We start from the raw sequence: 21,953 nt of genomic DNA on the forward strand, positions 1-21,953 counted from the left end.
CATCAATGAACAGCTCTAATTCAATTATTTTTAAAACACTGCACCAGCCAAACCAGTCAGGTCTGTAGGTGAAGTCAGCCCCAAGGGCCACCAGTTGGAGACCTCCACTGGGTCGACATCCAGATCTGCACTTCCAAAGCTGCTCCAGGTGACCTGGCCTTTGCTTGAGTTTCAGAGGCCATGGCACCTATGCTGATGGCCTTGTTACTAAGTTATTTAAATGTTAGCATGTATACTCTACCTGACCTTCCTCAAATGCCACATCAGTGACTGACCACCCAGCAGAAGAAAAAGCACTTCTAGAAAGAAAAACACTTTCTTCTAGAGCCCTGTTCGTCTGTGCTATTTTCTTTATCCAACAATTCCTGCCCGGTCCTCACTGCCAAGCAGATAAAGCTGCTAACCACACATACCACTATGGTCTTCAAGATAAATGTGAATGTCTTTGCCTTTTCCATTCTGTGCACAGTCATTTGCAGTTACTTATAAGGCTTTCATTCCACTAATGAACAGAAGTCTTTTTTATGTTGAGCCCAAATCTTCCTTCCTGTTCCTCCTTCTCATTGGCCCTCCCTCTTCTCTCTGCAGCTGTACAGACTAATTTTATATTTAGAAAGCTATCATGTGTTTCCCCACCAGCTTTTCTTCTCCAAGCTAAAAATTCTTGTTGTGCCAACTGTTCCTGACAGGATATGTTTGCTAAGACTCTTTACTTACCATTAAGAATATCGTAGATATTCTTAAATTTGTGGATATTCTTGAATTTGTCAATCTTAAAATGCGATTTCCAGAACTAAGTCAGTATTCTAGGTAGTATATTACAGCACAAGATCAGTGAAACCATCACCTCCCCTAATTTGAACTTTAAACCTTTGTTAATGCAGCCTCAGACTGTCTTCCTTTCAAAAATTCTTGGCCAGCCGCTGTGGCTCGCCCCTGTAATTCCAGCACTTTGAGAGGCCAGGGGAGGTGGATTGCTTGAATCTAGGAGTTCAGGACCAGCATGGGCAACATATCACATCCCCATCTCTACAAAAAATATAAAAATTAGCCGAGCATGGTGGCATGTGCCTGTATTCCCAGCTACTGGAGAGGCTGAGGCAGGAGGATCACCTGAGCCTGGGAGGCCAAGGCTGCAATGAGCCATGATTGTGCCACTGCATACAAGTCTGGGCCACAGAGTGAGACCCTGACTCAAAAAAAAAAAAAAAAAAAAAAAAAAAAAAAAAAAAAACAGATTTAGCACACCCCGGGCTCATGTTGAGCTTGTAGAAAACAAAATCATTCGATTATTTTCATATAGACTGTTCTTATGCCCAGTGTTCCCATTTTTCCAGATTAACAATGAATTTTAACCTTTTGTATATGGGAGCCTCGTATTTATTTTTGCTCTTCTTGGTTTCGGTATATTATTACATCCTACAAGGTTCTTTGTGTATTTTGTTTCTGTCATCTGGTACATTTATTAGCAATTTCTCAAACTGTGTCTTCATCCCAAGTTGCCCTTGAGTCAGCCAGCCACGTGAGAGGCCTGTGCCCTTCTTAAAGAACCCCCCTGGCATTTGATGATTGTTGCTCTTGTCTGGTGCTCTCCTCTCTGGTAGCCCGCATTTCCCAGAGGGTGCTTCAACGTCTTTATTGATTTCTTTATTTATAAAATAGAAAACTGAAGCCTGGCCACTTGTGTGACTTTCTCAAGGCCAACCAGCTCACAGCAGTAGAGCTTAGTCTCGATCTTTAGAGAAGCCCTTTTCAAAGGTGATACAGAAGTCAGAATACTTTAATAAGAATAGTTGCTGGAGCACTTTGAAAAACAGATTCTAAGGTCACGAATCTGACTAAGTCAGAATTGCCAGAAGAAAGGCCTGCTCATCTGTTTATAAAAAAATAATTCCTTAAGTCACCATGGTGTCTGCAGAAAAAATAATAGCAATAATAATTCTTATTATCCTGAAAGTTTGAGAAACACGATTTATCTGCTATTTTTCCCACAAAGTGAATTATCTTATCCAAAAAAGCTAAGGAGGTTACTGTGCAGTAAATTTGTTCTTAGTAGATCCATTCTAACTCTTGCAAATCACCTCTTTATTTTCTAAGTTCTCGCAAACCAAGTGATTAATACCCCATCATGAAATTTTGTCAACTATCACCTTGACACTGCCCACAGTATAAGGTCCACAACTTACTTGTTCCTCATTTTGGACAAATGGGACAACATAATCCCTATTTCCAGTTTTCTAAGACTGCGACCTTTCATGATGACTTCCCAGGGGATACCAGCAATGATTCCACAGTCGTATGTGTAAGGCCTTTCTGTTTTCTGGTAGATCATGGGTCTAGACCTAGTGATCTGACCTCAAATAAACCAGGTGAATGCCCAGAGCTCCATGGGCTCTGACCTACCCCCTAACATAGAAGGCCTGTGTCATTTCCATACAAAGAACACACCCTCAGCAAGGATGGATTGACTCAGCAGGATTTCTGAAGCCCTCCACCTGCCTCTGGCTTGTACTGAGATGCATCCTGAGGTCTCCTAACTATACCCCACCATGATCCTCCAGGATTCTGACATTGCTCTCCTGAATTTGAACCAAAAAAACTCAAACAGTTCACCCTAGATGACAGGCACTGTGGCTAGGTACTGGGGAAACCGAGAATTGTAAGACATTGCTCCTGCTTAGCCCTATGAGGGCCAGTCTCCTCATCTGACCCATACCTCCAACCCCAACCTATATCCGAGTTACTTTTATTCAGGGGCTGAGGTCTCATTTTTCTACCCTAGAATAAGTAGGACACTGTGTAGAAGGGTCCCAGCTATTGGCTGTTCATTGGGCTACCTCTCCCATGCTTCTCCTTGAGCATCTCAGGGGCCTTGGCACTCTACTTTCAGACACTGCTATTCGTGGTTCTTTGAGCGGTGTCCTTCTCCCATACAGTACTCACGTTTCCCTGCCAGTGGGTCTGTCCAGCCCTTGGCCTCATCATTCCCATGACTTGGCGCTACCTTGAGTGCTCACTAAGTCAAGGCCCTTCTCTTATCAGCGATAGAGACCTGCATTTGTGGCTCACTTGTGCCTACAACAGATTTCCCAAAGTTTTGAAGAACACTAATCCTATGAGAGACTCTGAGAAGAGAAAGACGGGGAAAAAGAAATTCCCTGGTTAAGTAAGCATGGAAAATGTTTATTTGAGGCTGATTTCACTGGAGATCTTTGAAGATGCACTGGAGATCTTTGAAGACTCGTGATGCCCTTTAGCGTATTAAATGAAGGCTGTGTGAAACCCTGTAGTAGGAATGTGTTCAGGTTTGGTTAAGCTGCTGTTTCCAGGCATTCAATGTATTTTGCGGTTCCTGTAATTGTCAGTTTTTCCATAACACCTAATAATACCCACAGAACTCCATAAAACCCACTTTGAGAAATCTCAGCCTAGACAATATCCAGTTATCTGGAATGGACTGCTTTGTAATACATTTCATATGGATATGGACACAGCCTAAATTGTATCTTCCTTATGTATACATATTCATTATAAAGGTAATATACCCACATTTCAAAAATTTAGGGACTAGAGAATTATTTTAAAACATACATAATTCCAGGGTCAAACACAACTATATTACACAAGTTCTTAACCTTGGTAATATCCACAAATGGAATTTAGGGAGTCTATAAATATAAATGGAAAAAAATACATCTTTATTTTCACTAACCTCTAGCTGAAATTTAGCATTTCCTCTGATTATAAATGTGGGAATAAACTACAGTAATATAGACAATACCTATTGTCACCAATCGAAATGGCAACTTTTTCATTATACTTCACAGTTGTCGCTAATATCTCCAAGAATTATTTATGCTCAATTTATATTTTCAAAAATGTTACTTAACCTACTACTATGCTTTCTACTGTGTTAATAAAAAAACACATATATTCTAATAGCACAAATTTGTTCCTATAACATGTGATCACTGTATTCAACAGTATTTCCTTTGTAACCGTTTCATTTTATACATTTAAAACATCATTCCGAGAAGGGATCCTATCTCACCAGACAACCAGAGAAGTCTGTGACACAAAAACAAGTGAAGAACCCCTGCCGTATTAACATTTAATATCTAGCACTTTATGACTGTCATTTTATATAATTGCACTTTAAATACATAAAGAATACAGAATTATGTGTATATTTATGTAGTATATATATTTACATGAATAGCTATTTTCTGTATGCACACACATACATTATATAGAGTATATGTTAACACACATGTATGCACACATATGCAGAATTGTATATGTGTGTGTGCATATACAATATTCTATATAATATATTCAATGCATAAATATTGAATAAAAGAATTTGTTGAACAAAAGAATTTGTTCAATTCCTTTGTTCAATAAATATATAACAATTATTTTTTCATGTCTTTCTCTCCAGACAACCACTGCTTACTGACCCCGTTCCTCTATTGTTGAACTTCTAGGTTGTTTCCTGCATTTAGTTCATGCAAGTAACATTTCCTATATTTCAGATGATTTTCTTAAGCTAGGTTGGTTCCCAGACCTGTACTGATGCTTATCACTTCACAGTAATTCCAGTAAACGTGGAGTATGTGACCTCCCTGGCTGCACACATCAAGTTTCCTAAAGTTTCTAGGCCTGTTTTGTTAATCTGATTTACGGTTCAGAAAGCCTTTTGAAAAAAATTTTATTTAAACCAACAACAATTCTTTTGGCCTCTTTGTCCACAGGGATTCTAACATTGTTCTCAAGGTCAGGGGCCTGTAGATATTATTTTAAGAAGGGGAAAAAATGGTTTCTTAACAGAGACATACTTTTGAAAAACTGATGGGTGACTCACTTCTTCAGTCATTTGGGATTGGTGCTGGTTCTCCAAATCACCAAAACTTTCTCTTGGAGGGGTTGTCCCGGGAACCTGGCTAGCTGAGCACCGCACACGGTCTTCTGGAGATTGTGTATAAAAGCTCCAGGACTCTTCCTGCAGGAATGCTGAAGTTCACCCAAGTGTTGACATTGTGTTTCAAGTGAATCTAGATTTTTTTCCTCCTCTCCCAAATGTATCAAAATAGGTTAAGCTACTTTTAATGATTGTGTTAAACATCAGGGGTAGTTTTGAAGGTTATAAATGAATTCAGTAGCTTGGCATCTGCAGTTTACAATTATTGCTATTTTACAGGCTCATCAGTTAGCATCTATGCAAGCGCAGGCTTATAATGGTGGGAATGCCAACCCCCCACCTGCCAATAATGAGGAAGAGGAAGATGAGGAGGACGAATATGATTATGACTATGAATCCCTTTCTGATGGTAAGAGAAACAGATCCCTCTGCTGTGCACAGGAAAATTCTTGGATGATTTTCTACCTTTTTCTTTCTAAAATAAGTCTAGAGCTCCAAAGACCAATACTACAGATGGTTGTAATACTGTACAGGAGTTTCTGAATTCAGTCACTTAGCAAGGACTGAGGAAGGAAGGGGATTCTGTTAGCCACCACTTAAGGAAAGAAGAGGCAGGTGGGGAAGTTACAGGGAGTCATTCCTATGACAAGTTTCTAAAGGAAGAGATGGAATTGCAGCAGAGAAACCCTATTTTCACCCTTTAGCTTCTAGTGTGTCTGGTACTTTTGGCGGGAATCGTAGACTGAGGCTGCATCCTTTCTCCTGCACCATCAGCAGGGGGCAGCATCACGGCTCTGTGCTCTCCGTTCCTTTCACACTCTTGCTCTGGCATTCTAGCAGGGAAAAGAAAGGAGCCTCATTTCCCCTCCCTCCGTTTTCGTACCACTAAGCCAACAAGATCTTTCCTTCTGGCCCAACCAAAGAGAAAAAACATGGGTAATACTAATGACACAATACAAAAAAGCCACATGAATTGATGTTAACTACAGATTACTAGTGAAGGATTCTTCTCACATGAGAATTAGGTTTTCAGTGTGTTTCATTTGCATTAAACATTTGTTAGAGATTGCAGAATGTTTACTCAGGTACCTTTGCTGATAGTAGACTGTTTCATTTTGGTGATGTCTGAAAGACAACAATATAATAATAAGAAAATGCCAAGGTTCCTATTTCTGTAAACATTATATAGTAGAATATATTGTTTCTATGTAGAATAATTGTTTTGCTAAATATGCAGATATGCCCAGACCAGAAACCATTTACCATTAAGTCGTCTCAAGCATTAAGACAACTGAGCCTCCTCCAAATATCTACGCCTCAGCAGAAATTTGAATTGTCTCCAATCATAGTTCAGTTTTGTGAGCCTCCATCACTGGTTATGCTGCAGTGTCTGTCTGCCCCCAAATATAATACCAAACTACATCATTTAGTATTTGTCCTTAGTAATAGTTGATTGCTCCATACCACCAATTAAAAGCCAGTTTGCTACACCTGAAACCCCATGAGCTAATATGAGGGACATATCTCATCAGATAGTAAGAGAAAAAAAAAGGAGTCAAGACAATTTATCTGCAAAGTCATGGGAATGTGAATTTTTTTTATTAACTTATTCTTCCCCATGGATTTCTTCCCCATTACAGTTGCAGTAATGCCCCATAGAAGAACAAATTGATTCAGATATGAAATGAAAAGCACACTTAAGAAATCAACTAATCCAGATGTCATATGCCCCTATAAGTAGTTAGTCCACTAGAAAACAAATTTGCTCTTTCATAAATTGCTCCTGTGGTTTTTCTGTACTTCTGAGAACAGGGAAGGAAAAGACTTTTTAGAAATTATTATACTGTAGATTTCACATAAAGAAATAACAAAAAATTATTATAGATGGTTTTGATTTGCAAATAACAAAATGAACAGGTAAGAGAAGGATTTTCTGATTTATTTTCATTTGGGACAGTAAAATTTAGTCCTATACCACTGAATTTCTAAGATAAGTTACGTGCATTTTTAACAATCCACATATACAAAGGTAGGGTGTCATTGGAAAAGGGGACCACGCAAGGCTCTGTTCCAATAGACTGTGAGACCTGGGGCAATGTCTTCACCACTTTAGGCCTTAGTTGCCTCAGATACGTAATGAAAAGGTTCTGCGAAGTGTTTGGTGATGTTCTTCCTCTACTTCCAGCACTAACATCTATAATGTATGACCGCTTAAGCCCACTACCACTACATGAGTATTTCCCCCTTCACTGAAAGATCCCTCTGACTGGATGATTCTCAAACAGGCCTTGTAGTTATGCTGTGACTTATGCAGGCCTTGTAGTTCTGCTTGTTGAAGCTTGTCCAATTAAGGCTTCCATATGTGACTATTAAATGCCTTACTAGCCATATGCCTTTGATTATTGTTGTGACCATCTCCACTTTCTCCAGCAGGGATAGAGAACAGAAATCTACCTGCTGTGGGAAGCACCATTACCAGCCTGTTAGGGGGCCTCAAAGGTTTCCTAGCTTCTTGTAATAATGTGTCCTTTTGAGAATCAGATGAGAGCTGTCACCTTTGAAAAATAAAACGTGCTCTCAAAATTCTGCACAACTGCAAGAGTTTCACAAGTTTCCTGAGACCCTCATAGGCATCCTAGATTAGGAACCCATCTCTAAAGTCAGGGTGCCCAGTTTATCTCTGTGGCATCTCTTCTCCTTGGTTTTCATGCCGATTAAATAAAGGCATTAATCTAACACCATTTGGGCTATAAAAATGAGATAATGCCTAGCCCAGAATTATTGCAAGTAAACCCTAAGGAAGTTGCAAACGAGAGTTATTTATTTGAGAAATTGTAACTCTGCCTTTTGGGTAATAAATTCTTAATACTTTTTCCCAACCTTGTCGTTTACCTTGTGTCTAGTTTTGAACATACACTGCAGACAAATTTGAATTTATGACTTAACATAGACATATTCTATGACAATGACAGCACAATTCCAAGAAATTAATCTGTTTCTGTACGTTTGAAATGAAGTCATATTGGGAATATTACAATAGTCAGTAACTGAAAATATGTAACATGAATGTGTCAGTCTTGGCATGATTCACATTAGTAATGTTTACATTTCATTTACTGCTAGTCCTTGCATCGTTCAACAGTCAAAATATTAAATCTGTAGAGCATTTCTTGTTTCATTTATTTATAATCTAAGCTGCTGTTATTTGTGCTTTGCTTCATACCTTTGTTTAATTTATCTGGTGTTTGTCTTAATTTTCTCCTTCCTTTACCCCTTTCTGATTCTGTTTTTCTGTAGCAGATGTCCTTACTGCCTCCCCTGCTCCTAACGGTCAGGAAGGTAAATGCCATTTGAACGGGGCATTTTAACTGCATGGACGTCAGCATTCTGTTTCCAATTTCTTGGGCCCGGTTAGCATGACATTGTGATACTTCCGTGAATACAAATGTAATGCAATGATTTATCTCATTTACTTCTTGTCAGCCTGCATGGCCCTGATTTGGTATAAGGTCCTTTTGGTCTAATCATTTGTGCTCTGATGATGCGATACTAAATCTTAGTGAGAAATTAGCTTTCTTGTTTTTCATTTTAAAAAGTCATCATCACGATACACCTCTAATACCCTTAGAGTCATTCCGAGTAGAAAAGCAAAAACAGAGCAAAATATAAGATTATATCTCATGATATGATATTTAGATATCTTTTATTTTCTGTTATGATTATCACTTAGTAAATTAATAACAATCATGAAAACTTTGCTTTTTAATTATAATTGTAAAAACTTTGCACTACACCCAATAATAAGTCTTTCCCCCCAGGTTTTGGCATTTCTCAAGGTAAAAGAAGTAAATAGCTTCATTTCAAAGTGACAGTGATTAAATCATGTATGTACCTTCTAGAAGTGCTTCAGCCACTAAATCCTTCCCAAACGTGTGTGCTGTCAGCTTCTTGACATGGGATATCTTCCATAATATTTGCATAGTTCCAATTATCTGTATGAAAATTGGCATCTTCATTTAGATTATGTCAATATGCCAGATTATTTTGAATCATTTAAATTATAAGCGACAAAAACTACTGGTAAATAAATCAATTAAATTGAAAATAACTGCATCAACCCAATTTTTACAGTTAGGCTTCAAGCCATCATTTTGTTAACATACTATATAGTTAGAGCCTCATTCTTATAGATAAGTACAAGTATCTGGATGTCCTCACATGATGCACATGTAGCTCTTAAGTGAAGCATTGGGTTCTTTTTCACTGAAGCCTGCTAACTTATTTTCAGACAACATTCTGGAAGACAGACCTGAAAATAAATCATGTAATGACAAGCTTCAGTTTGAGTATAGTGAAGAAATCCCCAAGAGGATAAAGAAGGCAGATAACTCTGCTTGCAACAAAGGAAAGGTGGGTGAATGGTTTCTGTTAAATGACACTTGGACCATGTGGTACTCTTGTCAGTTTCAGATGGGATCCACTTCCTCCCTATCCCTCCCTTTCACCTTTCCCCTCACTTTCCCTTAGATGCCAAAGTTCACTTGGTGGTATTAAGAGACACCCACCTTCCATTTATGGAAAGTCAGTCATTGATTCATCCAGCCAGTACCTACTGATGGTGTATGTGTGGCAGGTACTGAAGCGGCACAGGAGGTGGTTTAGTGATGGAGGCAGACATGTCAACTTTGCTGAAGATTAGTGCATAGAGCAGTGATTATACTGTGTTATCAGAGAATCAAGGACAGGCTCTAAGGGAATATGAGGTTTGAGAAGGAAGATTTGGCTAAACAGACAAAAACAGAACATTCAGGCCAAGAGGACAGCCAGGTATGTCCAGGGAATTGCAAGAAGTGTTAAAGGCATTTGGGATGACCAAGAAGATAAACAGGGGCCAGACAGCAGAGGAATGACACTGAGAATAGAAAGATAAATGTGATACCCAGATCCTACCCTCAAGTGCCTCACGGTTTATAGATTCTGAGCAAATCTTTAGATGCAGTTGCAGTGACATTGTTGGACAATGGAATTATATGTCAAAAATTTGAGCCACAGAAGATACATAGTCAATCCTCTATTTAACAAAGATTTATTGACCATTCCACATGTAAGACAGTGGACCATGCACTGAGGGATGAATTAGACTCACTTCCTGCCCTCAGAAAGCTTTTACTCTAGGAAAGCTGTTGAGACATGTGTATGGATAATTACCATGCAAGGGGAAATACAGTAATAACACCAGAGGAGGACAGATAAAAGAGCTTTGGGAACTCAGAGGTGAGTGGCATATACCTTCCATGTAAAATGGTATCATTTTTCCCTTACCAGGTTTATGATATGGAACTGGGAGAAGAATTTTATCTTGATCAGAATAAAAAGGAAAGCAGACAGATTGCACCAGAGCTTTCTGACCTTGTAATCTATTGTCAAGCAGTAAAATTTCCAGGTAAGATAAGGCAATATCATCTATAACATTTAAAGATACCAAATGTTAAAAATATGCCATTTATTTAATTGGCATTGTGAACACTCTCAAAATAACTAAATTGTGTTGCTGAAATCATTGTTATAATACCTCCTAAATATCTTTATTATTATAATTTGCCTTGATGCTCATGAAGAAAAATACCATAAAATATTCATTTTCCAGGTCACACAATGTCTTTTTATAATAGTTAATAATTATAAAAATAATAATACTCATAATTTCTCATTGCTAAAATGTATTAAATACTTAAGTACTAGGATTTGTGCTGTTTACATACATCTCCTTTACTGTTCATAATGATTCTACAAGGTAGGCAGTATTATCTCCATTTTAAAATAAAGTCTGAGAGAGATGAAGTAATTTGCCCCAAATTTCAGAGTATATCAGCCAAGATTCTTTGGTTTGAAAGTGGCAAAGGGAACTTTATTGACTCATGTACTTAAAAATGAAGACACACAGGTTTCAGGTAATGCTTAACCAAGGCACATGCTTTCTCTCTCCTCATTTCTCATTCCTCCTCCATCATGTTGGCTTTCTCGCCTTTATTCCCTTCTGGTTGCAAGACGACTACAGCAGGCTAGCACTACATGCTTCAGTTTCAGCTTCAGTGTAAGAGTCTCTTCTAGAACTTCCCGCAGAAGTGTCATTGTTTCTCATTGGGTCCTTTACCCAAGCCTTAACCAATCACTGTCGCCAGGGGGATGCAGTGCTCTGATAGTCTGGAGCCCATGTCACATGCTCCACTCTGAACTGGGTAGCAAGGCCCCACCCAAACCACAAGGACCAAGGATGGGGTTGAAGTGGAAGAAGAGATTTCCCCCAACTGACCGTTTTTAGAAATACAGTGGACTTAGGCTGATGAACCACTTTCCAAAAACAGTGTCCTTTTCAATTAATGAATGGTACACCTACGGCTCTGAAGCCTATCTGTCTCCAAAGTCCTGCCCTTACCTGTTATACTGCCTGGCTTCTCTTGTTTCCGGCTGTTTTCAATGAGCATACTCAATTATGTGTCCCACAAATGGGGCACCAGGGGGTGGAAGACAAACAAGAAAGTCCATAAGTACATGGAACTCAGAAAAATTCATCTCCTCATACTAGGAAAAAGGATCCTCTGGAATAAAATTTCTGAGAACAGGAAAGTGGCTGAGATAGGAGGATCAGTCTAAATGTTAGTAAATAGGGTATATAGACTTGCCCTCATCTTTTCAAGATGGGCTGAACTCAGGTGCCTCCCAGAGCATATCTTAAGCACCCGGTCTCACACTGTGCCTGACAAATGGGCCAGAGGCATTGGGCTATTTAAAAGTTAGGTAAACTGGGTGTGGTGGTGTGGGCCTGTAGTCCCAGCTAACAGGGAGGCTGAGCAGAAGAAATGCTTGAGTCTAGGAGTTCAAGTCCAGCCTGGGCAACACATATAGCAAGATCTCATCTCTAAAAAATAATAATAATTAAATTTTTTAAATCACAGTTAGGTAATAATGAGTGACCTTTTCACACACCAGAGTAAAAAACGTCATATTATTTAATGATATAAAAAATCATATATGTCATGATTTTAAAATCATTTTAATTGTAAGTTTTCTCCTATAAACTGTTTTTAGACTGTTGGCAGCTGCTACTGCTTGTCTGCTAGTAAATCCTGTTGAGGAGGATATGAATCAATAAGTGGCCAGCAAAGATTTCAAAGAAATGCAGGAACCTGGTCATTTAAGTTTAATTTCACAGACCATGACCTCGTGGCATATAAGTACAATATTACCATTATTTGCAACTGGCAAAAATCTTTTTCTGATGGAGCAAAACCCTTTACCTGTCAAAGAGCCTGGAGGCTGGCACGTCCTTCATTGCAGGAACAAGGATGAGCGCCGCTCTGTTCAAGAATCATACCCACTGCAGCTCTTATTCTTTATAAATGTAGCGAATGCCACACTCAGACCCTTCCACTGGCTTTGTCTGTTCTTCTCAAGCACTGAGTAAATAAGGAGCACAGATTCCCAAAGATATTTGAAGTCAGTGTGGAAGACAAAGTCTCTGTGCCAGTAGAGAATCGTGGAAGGACCAAGAGGTCATTTGGTAGAGCTTCTAAGCATGTGGTTGTTCGGCTTATTTTAAAAATTCCAAGTATGTTATTTTTTAAAAGTGTTCACATAGCGTACATTTCTTCATAGGTATAGTGTATTTTCGTTTTCTTTAGAAAAATGAAATTTTTTACATTTTTTCCCCAATTTTATTTCCTGTCTCAAAATAGCTAAATTGGATTGCCAGAATTATTGTTATAATACCTTCTAAATATTTCTTGTCATAATCATGTGTTTGATGCACATGAGGAAAATAAATTGCTCATGTTGCTATGCCATTCATTTTAATTTTGCTACATTATCAATTTCAGCATATGTCACCTTTCGTCATCCTAAGTCCCTTCTTACAAACCATATGCAAAAAAAAAAAAAAAAAAAACCCTTCATTGCAATGAGGCACTCAACAATCATGTGGTATGAGGCCCACAGAAAGGAAGGAACTTTCCTACCATCAGAAGCTAGTTCAGTGGCAGGGCAAGAGCCAGATCTCCTGGCAGCTCCCAGGACTGCTCTTTGCACCACACTATGGAAGTAGTTGAGTTTTTTTGACCTGCTTTCTCTTAGGGTTTGTTTCTCAGTTGCATTTAGTACTTCTATTGTCCTGGGTTTTTTTTTCTCCTTCTAATAGGAAAAAAAAAAAGGATATGGTATTTTTATTTTATGACCCCACCTACCTAGTTTCCAATATCTTCCCACAAGCTCCCCTGCATCCCCCGCTCTCCTCAGGGACCTAGCTACACTGCCATCTTTCTAGTGCCAGGCCGTTGCTCAGAGTGTTCTCAACCTTGCCTGGCCTGCCTTCTCCCCTTGGCCCCGTTCCAAATTCCAAGGACGGGGTCCTTGTAAAGTATCTGAGACTTCTCAACTCATTGTGACATCTCCTTTCTGGAGCTCCTTCATTTATGGGCGTATTTTTGGGTACTTCCTAGATACGCAATTGTTCCACAGTTAGGAGTACAACCTTGTTCTTTTATTTTGAGTTTATTTTGACAGCTTTAGTGGTACAAATAGTTTCTGGTTACATGGATGAATTGTATAGTGATGAAGTCTGGGATTTTAGTGCACCTGTCACCCAAGTCGTGTAAGTCGTACCCAACAGGTAGTTTTTCATCCCTCACCTCCCTCCCACTCTCATTCTGAGTCTCCAATGTCCATTATACTGCTCTGTATACCTTGACATACCCATAGCTTAAAAGAGTACAACTCTGTAAGAGAAAAATTATTCAGTGGTGACAAGATCATCAGATAAGATCATGGGTCGAGACCTGGGCTCTTGGCTACCACACTCTGTGATTTGGCCAAGGCAAATCTTCTCTTTGAGCCTTTGTCACTCAAAAGTGGAGTTTACTAGAATCCTTATTTACTACATTTGCTGAAATCTCCAGAATCACCCAGGTCTCTTGATTAACATACCCAGTCTCAGGCGTCTCTACCAGGGATTTACATTTGGAAGGCACTGGGAGGTCCTGGTCCCTGGGTTTCTAAGGCAGGCAAGTCAGGAGCAGGCAGAGCCAGATGATCTGGAAGTCTGATTCTGAGGGGGATTTTGCCTCATTCTCCTTTGAATCCACCACACAGCCCACAGAGCAGGCGCCCAGGGATTCCATGGTGAGGCTTGTCCGGAAGATTCTGTGACTTCCAGGGTTCATTTTTATTCCTACACTGAAGGAGCCACATGGAGAGAGCCTTGCAAATGTCAGTCCATTCCCTGGATACACACTGTCATTTTCTCAGCACTGAGAGACAAGCTTTGTTCATCAAATAGTGGTTTGCTAACAAGCCATTTGAATGACGAAAGTAGAACCCTGCTGCCTTGGACAGCTCTGGGCTAGCTGGGTGTGGGTCCCTGGCACTGAATGTTGCCATTCCCCACAGAGAGCCTTGGCCGTCCCCCATGGCTGTTCTGGGTTACTCAGATCCACAGTAGTGCTGCAGGTTGGAACATCTTGGAGGGCAAAGGGATGCATTTCAGGAAATGAGAGGGCTCGGAACAGAACTTTCAGGAGAATATCAACCAACACACCATTGAGAGGTAGCCCTGTTCACTGAAACTTAATTACCCTCGGTGCCTCCCAAAATCTTGCAAAATCAGTGAAGACAGCTTTTTGGGCCTACAGTGACTGGGTAAGATGAGGCCCAGCTGTGCCCTGCAGAGCATGGCAGGCAAGGCACTCAGGAAGGAGAAGTAACCGTGTGACCCTGAGTGGCTCTCGGACTGTCCCCAGACTCAGCTTCTCTCCTGATTTTAGCAGTGCCAATATGTTGAATCCTCTGATGTGTCCGGAAAAGCATCCAGAAGAAAGCCTAGCACTGATTATACTTACACTAACGCATCACTTAATCATAGAGAGACATTCTGAGAAATGCTTCATTAGATTATTTGGTCGTTGCAAAACATCATAGAGTGAACTTAGACAAAGCTGCAGTGTAGCCTACTACACACCTAGGCTAGATGGTGGAGCCGATTGCTCCTAGGCTACCAGCCTGTACAGCACGTTACTGTACTGAATACTGTAGGTAAGTGTAACACAATGAGAAGTATTTGTGCATGCAAACATACCTAAAAAGACAAGGTACAGTAAAACTATGACATGAAAGATTTAAAATGGTACATCTGTATAGGGCACTTATCATGAATGAAGCTTGCAGGCCTGGAAGTTGCTCTAGGTGGGTCGGTGAGTGAATGTGAAGACTTGGGACATTACTGTACATGACTATCAACTTTATAAACACTCTACACTAGGTTACACTACATTTATAAATAAAAAATTTTTCTTCAAAAATAAATTAACCTTAGCTTACTGTAACTTTTTATTTTATAAATTTTTATTTTTTTAACTTTTTGACTGTTTTATAATCACACTTAGCTTAAAACACACACACACTGTATAATTGTATAAAAATATTTTCTTTCTTTTTTTATTTTTCTTTTTTAATTAGAGACCTGGCCTTCCTCTGTCATCCAGGCTGGAGTGCAGTGGTGGAATCATGGCTCACTGTAACCTTGAACTCCTGGGCTCAAGTGATCCTCCCACCCTAGTCTTCTGAGTAGCTGGGACTACAGGCACGTGCCACCAATACCTGGCTAATTTTTTTTTTTTTTTTAAGAGACAAGGGTCTCACTATGTTGCCCAGGCTGATCTCCTGGACTGATCTGCCTAGGCCTCCCAAAGTACTGGAAATACAGGCATGAGCCATCGCACCCAGCCATTTTCTTTCTTTCTTTTTTTTTTTTTTTTTCCATTCTGTGACTCTAGCCAAAGACATTTTCTTTCTTTATTCTATAAGATTTTCTCTATTTTTAATTTTTTACTTCATTTTATTTTTTTTTTACTTTTTAAACGTTTTTACTAAAAACTGAGATACAAGCACCCACATAAGCCTCAGTCTACACAGAGTCAAGTCACCAATATCAGTGTCTTCTACTTCCACATCTTGTCCTACTGAAGGTCTTCAGGGACAATAACAAGCATGGAGCTGTCATCTCCTGTGATAACAATGCTTTCTTCTGGAATACTTCCTGAAGGACCTGCCTGAGGCTGTTTTATATATATATATACACACACACTAATGTAGAAGGAGTATACTCTAAAATAATGATAAAAAGTATAGTATAGTCAATATATAAACCAGTAACATATTTATTATTATCAAGTATGTTCTGTACATAATTGTATGTACTAGACTTCTTTATGACTGGCAGTGCAGCAGATTTGTTTACACCAATCTAATCACAAACACTTGAGTAATGTGTTATGCTATCATGTTAGGACAGCAGAAGGTGACAGGAATTTTTCAGCTCCAGTACAATCTTAAATGGGACCACCATCATATACGTGGTCCATTGACCTAAATGTTGTTTTGTGGCTAATGACTGTACATCGCTTGTCTAGTTAGGGAGTTGATTTCAAAGCTTCCAGACAAATTAGGATTTCTGAAGGAAGATGCCATCATATGCACTGGAGTCAATTTATTCTTTTTTTTTTAAGTATTTTTTTTCTTTTTAGAGACAGAGTCTTGCTAAGTTGCCCAGGTTGGCCTCAGACTCCTGGCTCAAGTGATTCTCCTGCCTCAGCCTCCCAAGTCACTGGGACTACTGGTGTGCACCACTGCATCTGGTTCTGGAGTTGGTTTATTCCTAAATACCTAGATGGCTTCTGCTCAAACTTCTGTCTTGAAATTTAGTCACGTCAGATGTTCCAACATCTATATCTAAAATAAGCTTTCTCATTCACAATCGTAAGGGAAAACACAGATGAAAGGAAGACCCTAAAATTAACTAGAGACTCAGCTGAGGAAGGGAGGCAGCCACCAGGCTAACCATGTGGATTTAAATCCCAGCTCTGTCTCTCCATGACCTTGACTTGAACAGTTATGTATGATAGCTGTTCTGCACCTGGGATTCCCTATCTATAAAAGGGGTGTAACAGTCCTAACCTAAAGGATTGCTGTAAAAATTAGCAATAAAGTATCTAGTGTGATTAGCACATCGTCTGGAACATGGCGAGTGGATCACTTGAGGTCAGGAGTTCGAGATCAGCCTGGACAACATGGGGAAATGCGTCTCTACTAAAAATACAAAACTTAGCCAGGTGTAGTGGTGCACACCTGTAATCCCAGTTTTCTGGAAATGTCGTTATTGGTAAGTGAGCCAACAGGGTAGTTGAAGGTTCTTTGTTGCTTCTTCATTATTTTTCTGGACTCCTTCTCACAATTCAAAATCCTTCCCCTTTTTTGATCACTCAGCCCTTGTTTACATTCTTCCCCTCCCCATCCCAAAAGAATAACCAGGCTCTTCACTGAGATACCCACATACTGGTAGAAGATATTGACATGTGGCAGGATACATGCAAAACTCCAGAATGAACAGAGCCCCTCCCCCCAGCCCCCTCATCAGTTTTACTTGGGAGAAAATCCATTATTAAGTAATCGTGTCAAGAGTAAAATGTACACAAATATTAAGATCAAGGCATGAGAACTCAATAGTCTAAGTTTGTGCATGTTTGCTATTGTGAATACTTTGGAGGAGAAAAAACACCTTAAAAGCCCCACGTTAAGCTATAATAAAAGCTACTATGAACTGAGCACTTCCCTGAACAAGACACACTACTCTATTATCTTGTTTATTCCTAACCACAGCCCATTTATGGATGAGGGAGTGATGTAGAGAGAGGTTAAGTATCTTGTGTGAGGTTGCCCTGCTAAGAACAGATTTTAAACCCAGCTGTCTCACTCCAAAGTGTGTGCTCTTAAATGCCATTCTATCTTGTCTCCTCTGATGACCTTCTTGGAAGGTGTGTTATCATCTGAAAAAGGACCTCCTGAATGCTGCTTCAGCTTAGGGAATTACTCTCCAAAAGTACAATTATGACAGTGGGAACAATTTGGAGGCAATTCTGGCTTCACTGCTGCCTTCAGCTCGCTCTTTTTACATTGGAGCCAGGTCTATGTGGTGTGCATTCATTTCCTCATTCAGCAAATATGTATTCCGTTCCTGCTCTGCACCAGGCACTGTGCCAGGCATGAAGGATCCAGGGAGTGGTTAGACCAGGAGTGAGAAAGAGAAGCCATGCAACATCATTATCGCCATATTTCCCATTTAATCTTCAGACTAACCCTATGAGCGAGTTCCTATCATTACACACATTTTGTAGATAAGGAAACTGAGGAACAAAGAAGGAGGTGTTAAGTCAAGGCTAATACCAGTAGGAATTGAACCTAGACAACATGACACTAAAACTCAAGGAATAACCATTCCTTCATCTCTCCAAATTAAATAATTAGCCCCTGATGATTTCTAGCCACAGCACCTTCTTTCCATGCAGTTTTTCAAACTGCAGTTTTTCAAACTCTTTCTGATGCACAATCAGCTAAGTGTGTGTGTGATTTTGTGGTCATTCTACGATAAGCATGCGGTTCTTGTTGCATTTGCCTATAGAGATTTTTAAAACTTTGCTTTAATTGCCTACAGTGCTATTATTAACAGAACAAAAACTGCTAGTAGGGTTTCTGGACTAGGTTCCAAGGGAGTAGTAGGACTTCAAAATAAACATTAACGGGGATGGAAAATGTTGAGTTGCCTTGCTTGTAGTTTTTGGCTTATTTATTTTCATTTTATGGGAACAGGACTGTCAACTCTAAATGCATCTGGCTCTAACAGAGGAAAGGAAAGGAAAAGCAGGAAGTCCATTTTTGGCAACAATCCGGGCAGAATGAGCCCAGGGGAGACAGCATCATTTAACAAAACATCTGGAAAAAGTAAAGTCACTTTCTTACAATATCTTTGCTTGATTCTGCATGCTGGATGATTTAGATATTTTACCGTCTAAGCACTTCCTTTGAATTTTTAAATTCTTTTTCCATGAACGTCAATATTGTCTTAGTATAAATTTTTGTAATTGCTAATTTACACTTTTAATGTACTAAAAACAGCATTTCAGGTTTGGCACAGTGGCTCGTGCCTGTAATCCCAGCACTTTTGGAGGCCAAGGCGGGTGGATCACTTGAGGTCAGGAGTTCGAGACCAGCCTGGACAACATGATGAAATGCCGTCTCTACTAAAAATACAAAAATTAGCCGGGTGTGTTAGTGCACACCTGTAATCCTAGCTACTAGGGAGGTTGAGGCAAGAGAATCGCTTGAGCCCAGAAGGCAGAGGTTGCAGTGAGCCGAGATCGTACCACTGTACCCCAGCCTGGGCGACAGAACAAGATTCTGTCTCAAAAAAAATTTTAAAATTAAAAATAAAAATAACATTTCACTGAAGATATTTGAGCAGTGTTTACCTCATGAGTTAAAATTAGAGGCACCTTGGAACATTCTAGTGGTTTCTTGGAACTGTTCTCTTCACCATTATAACTCCAGAATATATGGCTATTTTATTTCTAGTTACTTTTTATTATGAAAGTAATAAATTCTCATAGTTAAAAACTCAAACAATACAGAGTATTATTAAAATTCCTTTCAACTCAATGTCCTGGTACTATTCTCCAGAGGTAACCACTGTTAAGTTTATTATGTTTTGTTCAAGAAAAATAAGATCCTTTTTAAGGTAATCCAAATAGGATACAGGCCTACTTCAGAGATATTGCAGGTTTGGTTCCAGACCACTACAATTAAGTGAATATCACAATAAAGTGAGTCACATTAATTTTTTGGTTTCCTAGTACATACAAAAGTTATGTCTACACTATACCATAGTCTATTAAGTATGCAATAGCATTATGTCTAAAAAATGTACATACTTCAATAGAAAATACTTTATTGATACAAAATGCTAACAATCATCTGAGCGTTTAGCAAGTTGTAATCTTTTTGCTGGTGGAGGGTGTTGCCTTGATGTTGATGGCTGCTGATTCATCAGGGGGGTGATTGCTGAAGGCTGGGGTGTCTGGCAGTTTCTTACAAGAAGGCAACAGTGAAGTTTGCCACATCATCCGACTCTTCCTTTTACAAAAGATTTCTCTGTATCATGCAATGCTGTTTGATAGCATTTTACTCATGGTAGAACTTTCAAAATTGGAGTCAGACCTCAAACCCTGCTGCTGCTTTGTCAACTAAATGTATGAAATATTCTAAATCGTTTGTTGTCATGTCAACAATGTTCACAGGATCTCCACCAATAGTAGATTCCATCTCAAGAAACCACTTTCTTTGCTCATCCATTAAGAAGCAACTCCTTATCCATTCAAGTTTTATCATGACATTGTAGGAATTCAGTCACTTCTGCAGGCTACACTTCCAGTTCTCTTGCTGTTTCCACCATATCTGCAGTTACTCCCTCACTGAGGTTTTAAACCCCTCCAAGTGATCCATGAAGTTTGGAATTAACTTCTCCCAAACTTCTGTTAATGTTGTTCTTTTGACCTCCTCCCATGAATCATGAATGCTCTTAAGGGCGTCTAGAATGCTGAATTCTTTCTAGGAGGTTTTCATTTTATTTTCACCAGATCCATCAGAGGAATCACAACTTATGGAATCTTTAGCCTTATGAAATGTATTTCTTAAATAAGACTTAAAAGTTCAAATTACTCCTTGTCCATGGGCTGCAGACTGGATACTGTGTTAGCAGACATGAAAAATCATGCTGTAAACAGATGTGCTGTCATCGAGGCTTTGTTGTTCCACTTACAGAACACAGGCAGAGTAGATTTAGCATGATTCTTAAGGGCCCTAGGATTTTCAGAATGGTCCATGAGCATTGGCTTCAACTTCAAGTCATCAGCTGCATTAGCCCCTAACAAGAGAGACAGCCTTTTCTTCGAAGCCACGCCTTGACTTATCTTCTCTAGCTATGAAAGTCCTAGGGGGCATCTTCTTCTAATAGAAGCCTGTTTCATTTACATTAAAAATCTGTTGTTTGGCCAGGCGTGGTGGCTCACGCCTGTAATCCCAACACTTTGGGAGGCCGAGGCGGGCGGATCACAAGGTCAGGAGATTGAGACCATCCTGGTTAACACGGTGAAACCCCGTCTCTACTCAAAATACAAAAAAAATTAGCTGGGCATGGTGGTGGGCGCCTGTAGTCCCAGCTACTCAGGAGGCTGAGGCAGGAGAATGGCGTGAACCTGGGAGGTGGAGCTTGCAGTGAGCCGAGATCGCGCCACTGCACTCCAGCCTGGGCGACAGAGTGAGATGCCATCTCAAAAAAAAAAAAAAAAAAAAAAAAAAGATCTGTTGTTTAATGTAGCCACCTTCATCAGTGATCTCAGCTGGATCTCACGAATAACTTGTTGGAGTTCTCCATCAGTACTTGCTGATTTTTTGTTATGGAGATGACTTCTTTCCTTAAACCTCATGAACCAACCTCTGCTAGCTTCCAACTTTTCTTCTGCAGCTTCCTCACTTCTCTCAACCTTCATAAAACAGAGAGTTCAGGGCCTTACTCTCAATTAGGCTTTGGCTTAAAATACGTTGTGGCTGGTTTAGTCTTCTATCCAGACCACTAAAACTTTCTCCATATCACTAATAAGGCTGTTTGGCTTCCTTATCTTTTGTGTGTTCACTGGAGTAGCACTTTTAGTTTCTTTCAAGAACTTTTCCTTTTCATTCATAACTTAGCTAACTGTTTATCACAAGATGCCTAATTTTTGACCTGTCTTGGCCTTTGACATACCTTCCTCACTAAGCTTATTTCTAGCTTTTAATTTCTTTCTTTTTTTTGAGGTGGAGTCTTGCTCTGTTGCCCAGGCTGGAATGCAGTGGCGCAATCTCAGCTCACTGCAGCCTCCACCTCCAGGGTTCAAGTGATTCTCCTGTCTCAGCCTCCCGAGTAGCTGGGATTACAGGTGCGTCTGCCTGGCTAATTTTTGTATTTTTAGTAGAGACAGGGTTTCACCATGTTAGCCAGGCTGGTCTCGAACTCTTGACCTCTGGTGATCCACCCACCTCAGCCTCCCTAAATGCTGGGATTATAGGCATGAGCCACCGTGGCCAGCCTAACTTTTGATTTCAAGTGAGAAACGTG

The 21,953-nt window shown here is 39.7% G+C and overlaps 1 protein-coding gene across 5 annotated transcripts in view; it reads left to right on the forward strand.

The window, feature by feature from the left end:
* The window catches only part of PLCE1 (phospholipase C epsilon 1), a 344,763-nt gene that overhangs the window by 291,108 nt on the left and 31,702 nt on the right, over positions 1-21,953 (forward strand). For 3 of the 5 annotated variants that reach the window (XM_050802707.1, XM_050802708.1, XM_050802710.1), the window contains 5 exons: positions 5,201-5,330; positions 8,219-8,260; positions 9,210-9,331; positions 10,247-10,364; positions 18,614-18,745. In XM_050802707.1, coding sequence (XP_050658664.1) covers positions 5,201-5,330; positions 8,219-8,260; positions 9,210-9,331; positions 10,247-10,364; positions 18,614-18,745 — 544 coding nt within the window. The remainder of the gene's footprint in view (positions 1-5,200; positions 5,331-8,218; positions 8,261-9,209; positions 9,332-10,246; positions 10,365-18,613; positions 18,746-21,953) is intronic. The other 2 variants (XM_050802709.1, XM_050802711.1) reach the window with 1 other exon arrangement.

Source organism: Macaca thibetana, chromosome 9 (assembly GCF_024542745.1).
Source record: "Macaca thibetana thibetana isolate TM-01 chromosome 9, ASM2454274v1, whole genome shotgun sequence".
In the NCBI taxonomy this organism is placed as follows: Eukaryota; Metazoa; Chordata; class Mammalia; order Primates; family Cercopithecidae; genus Macaca; species Macaca thibetana.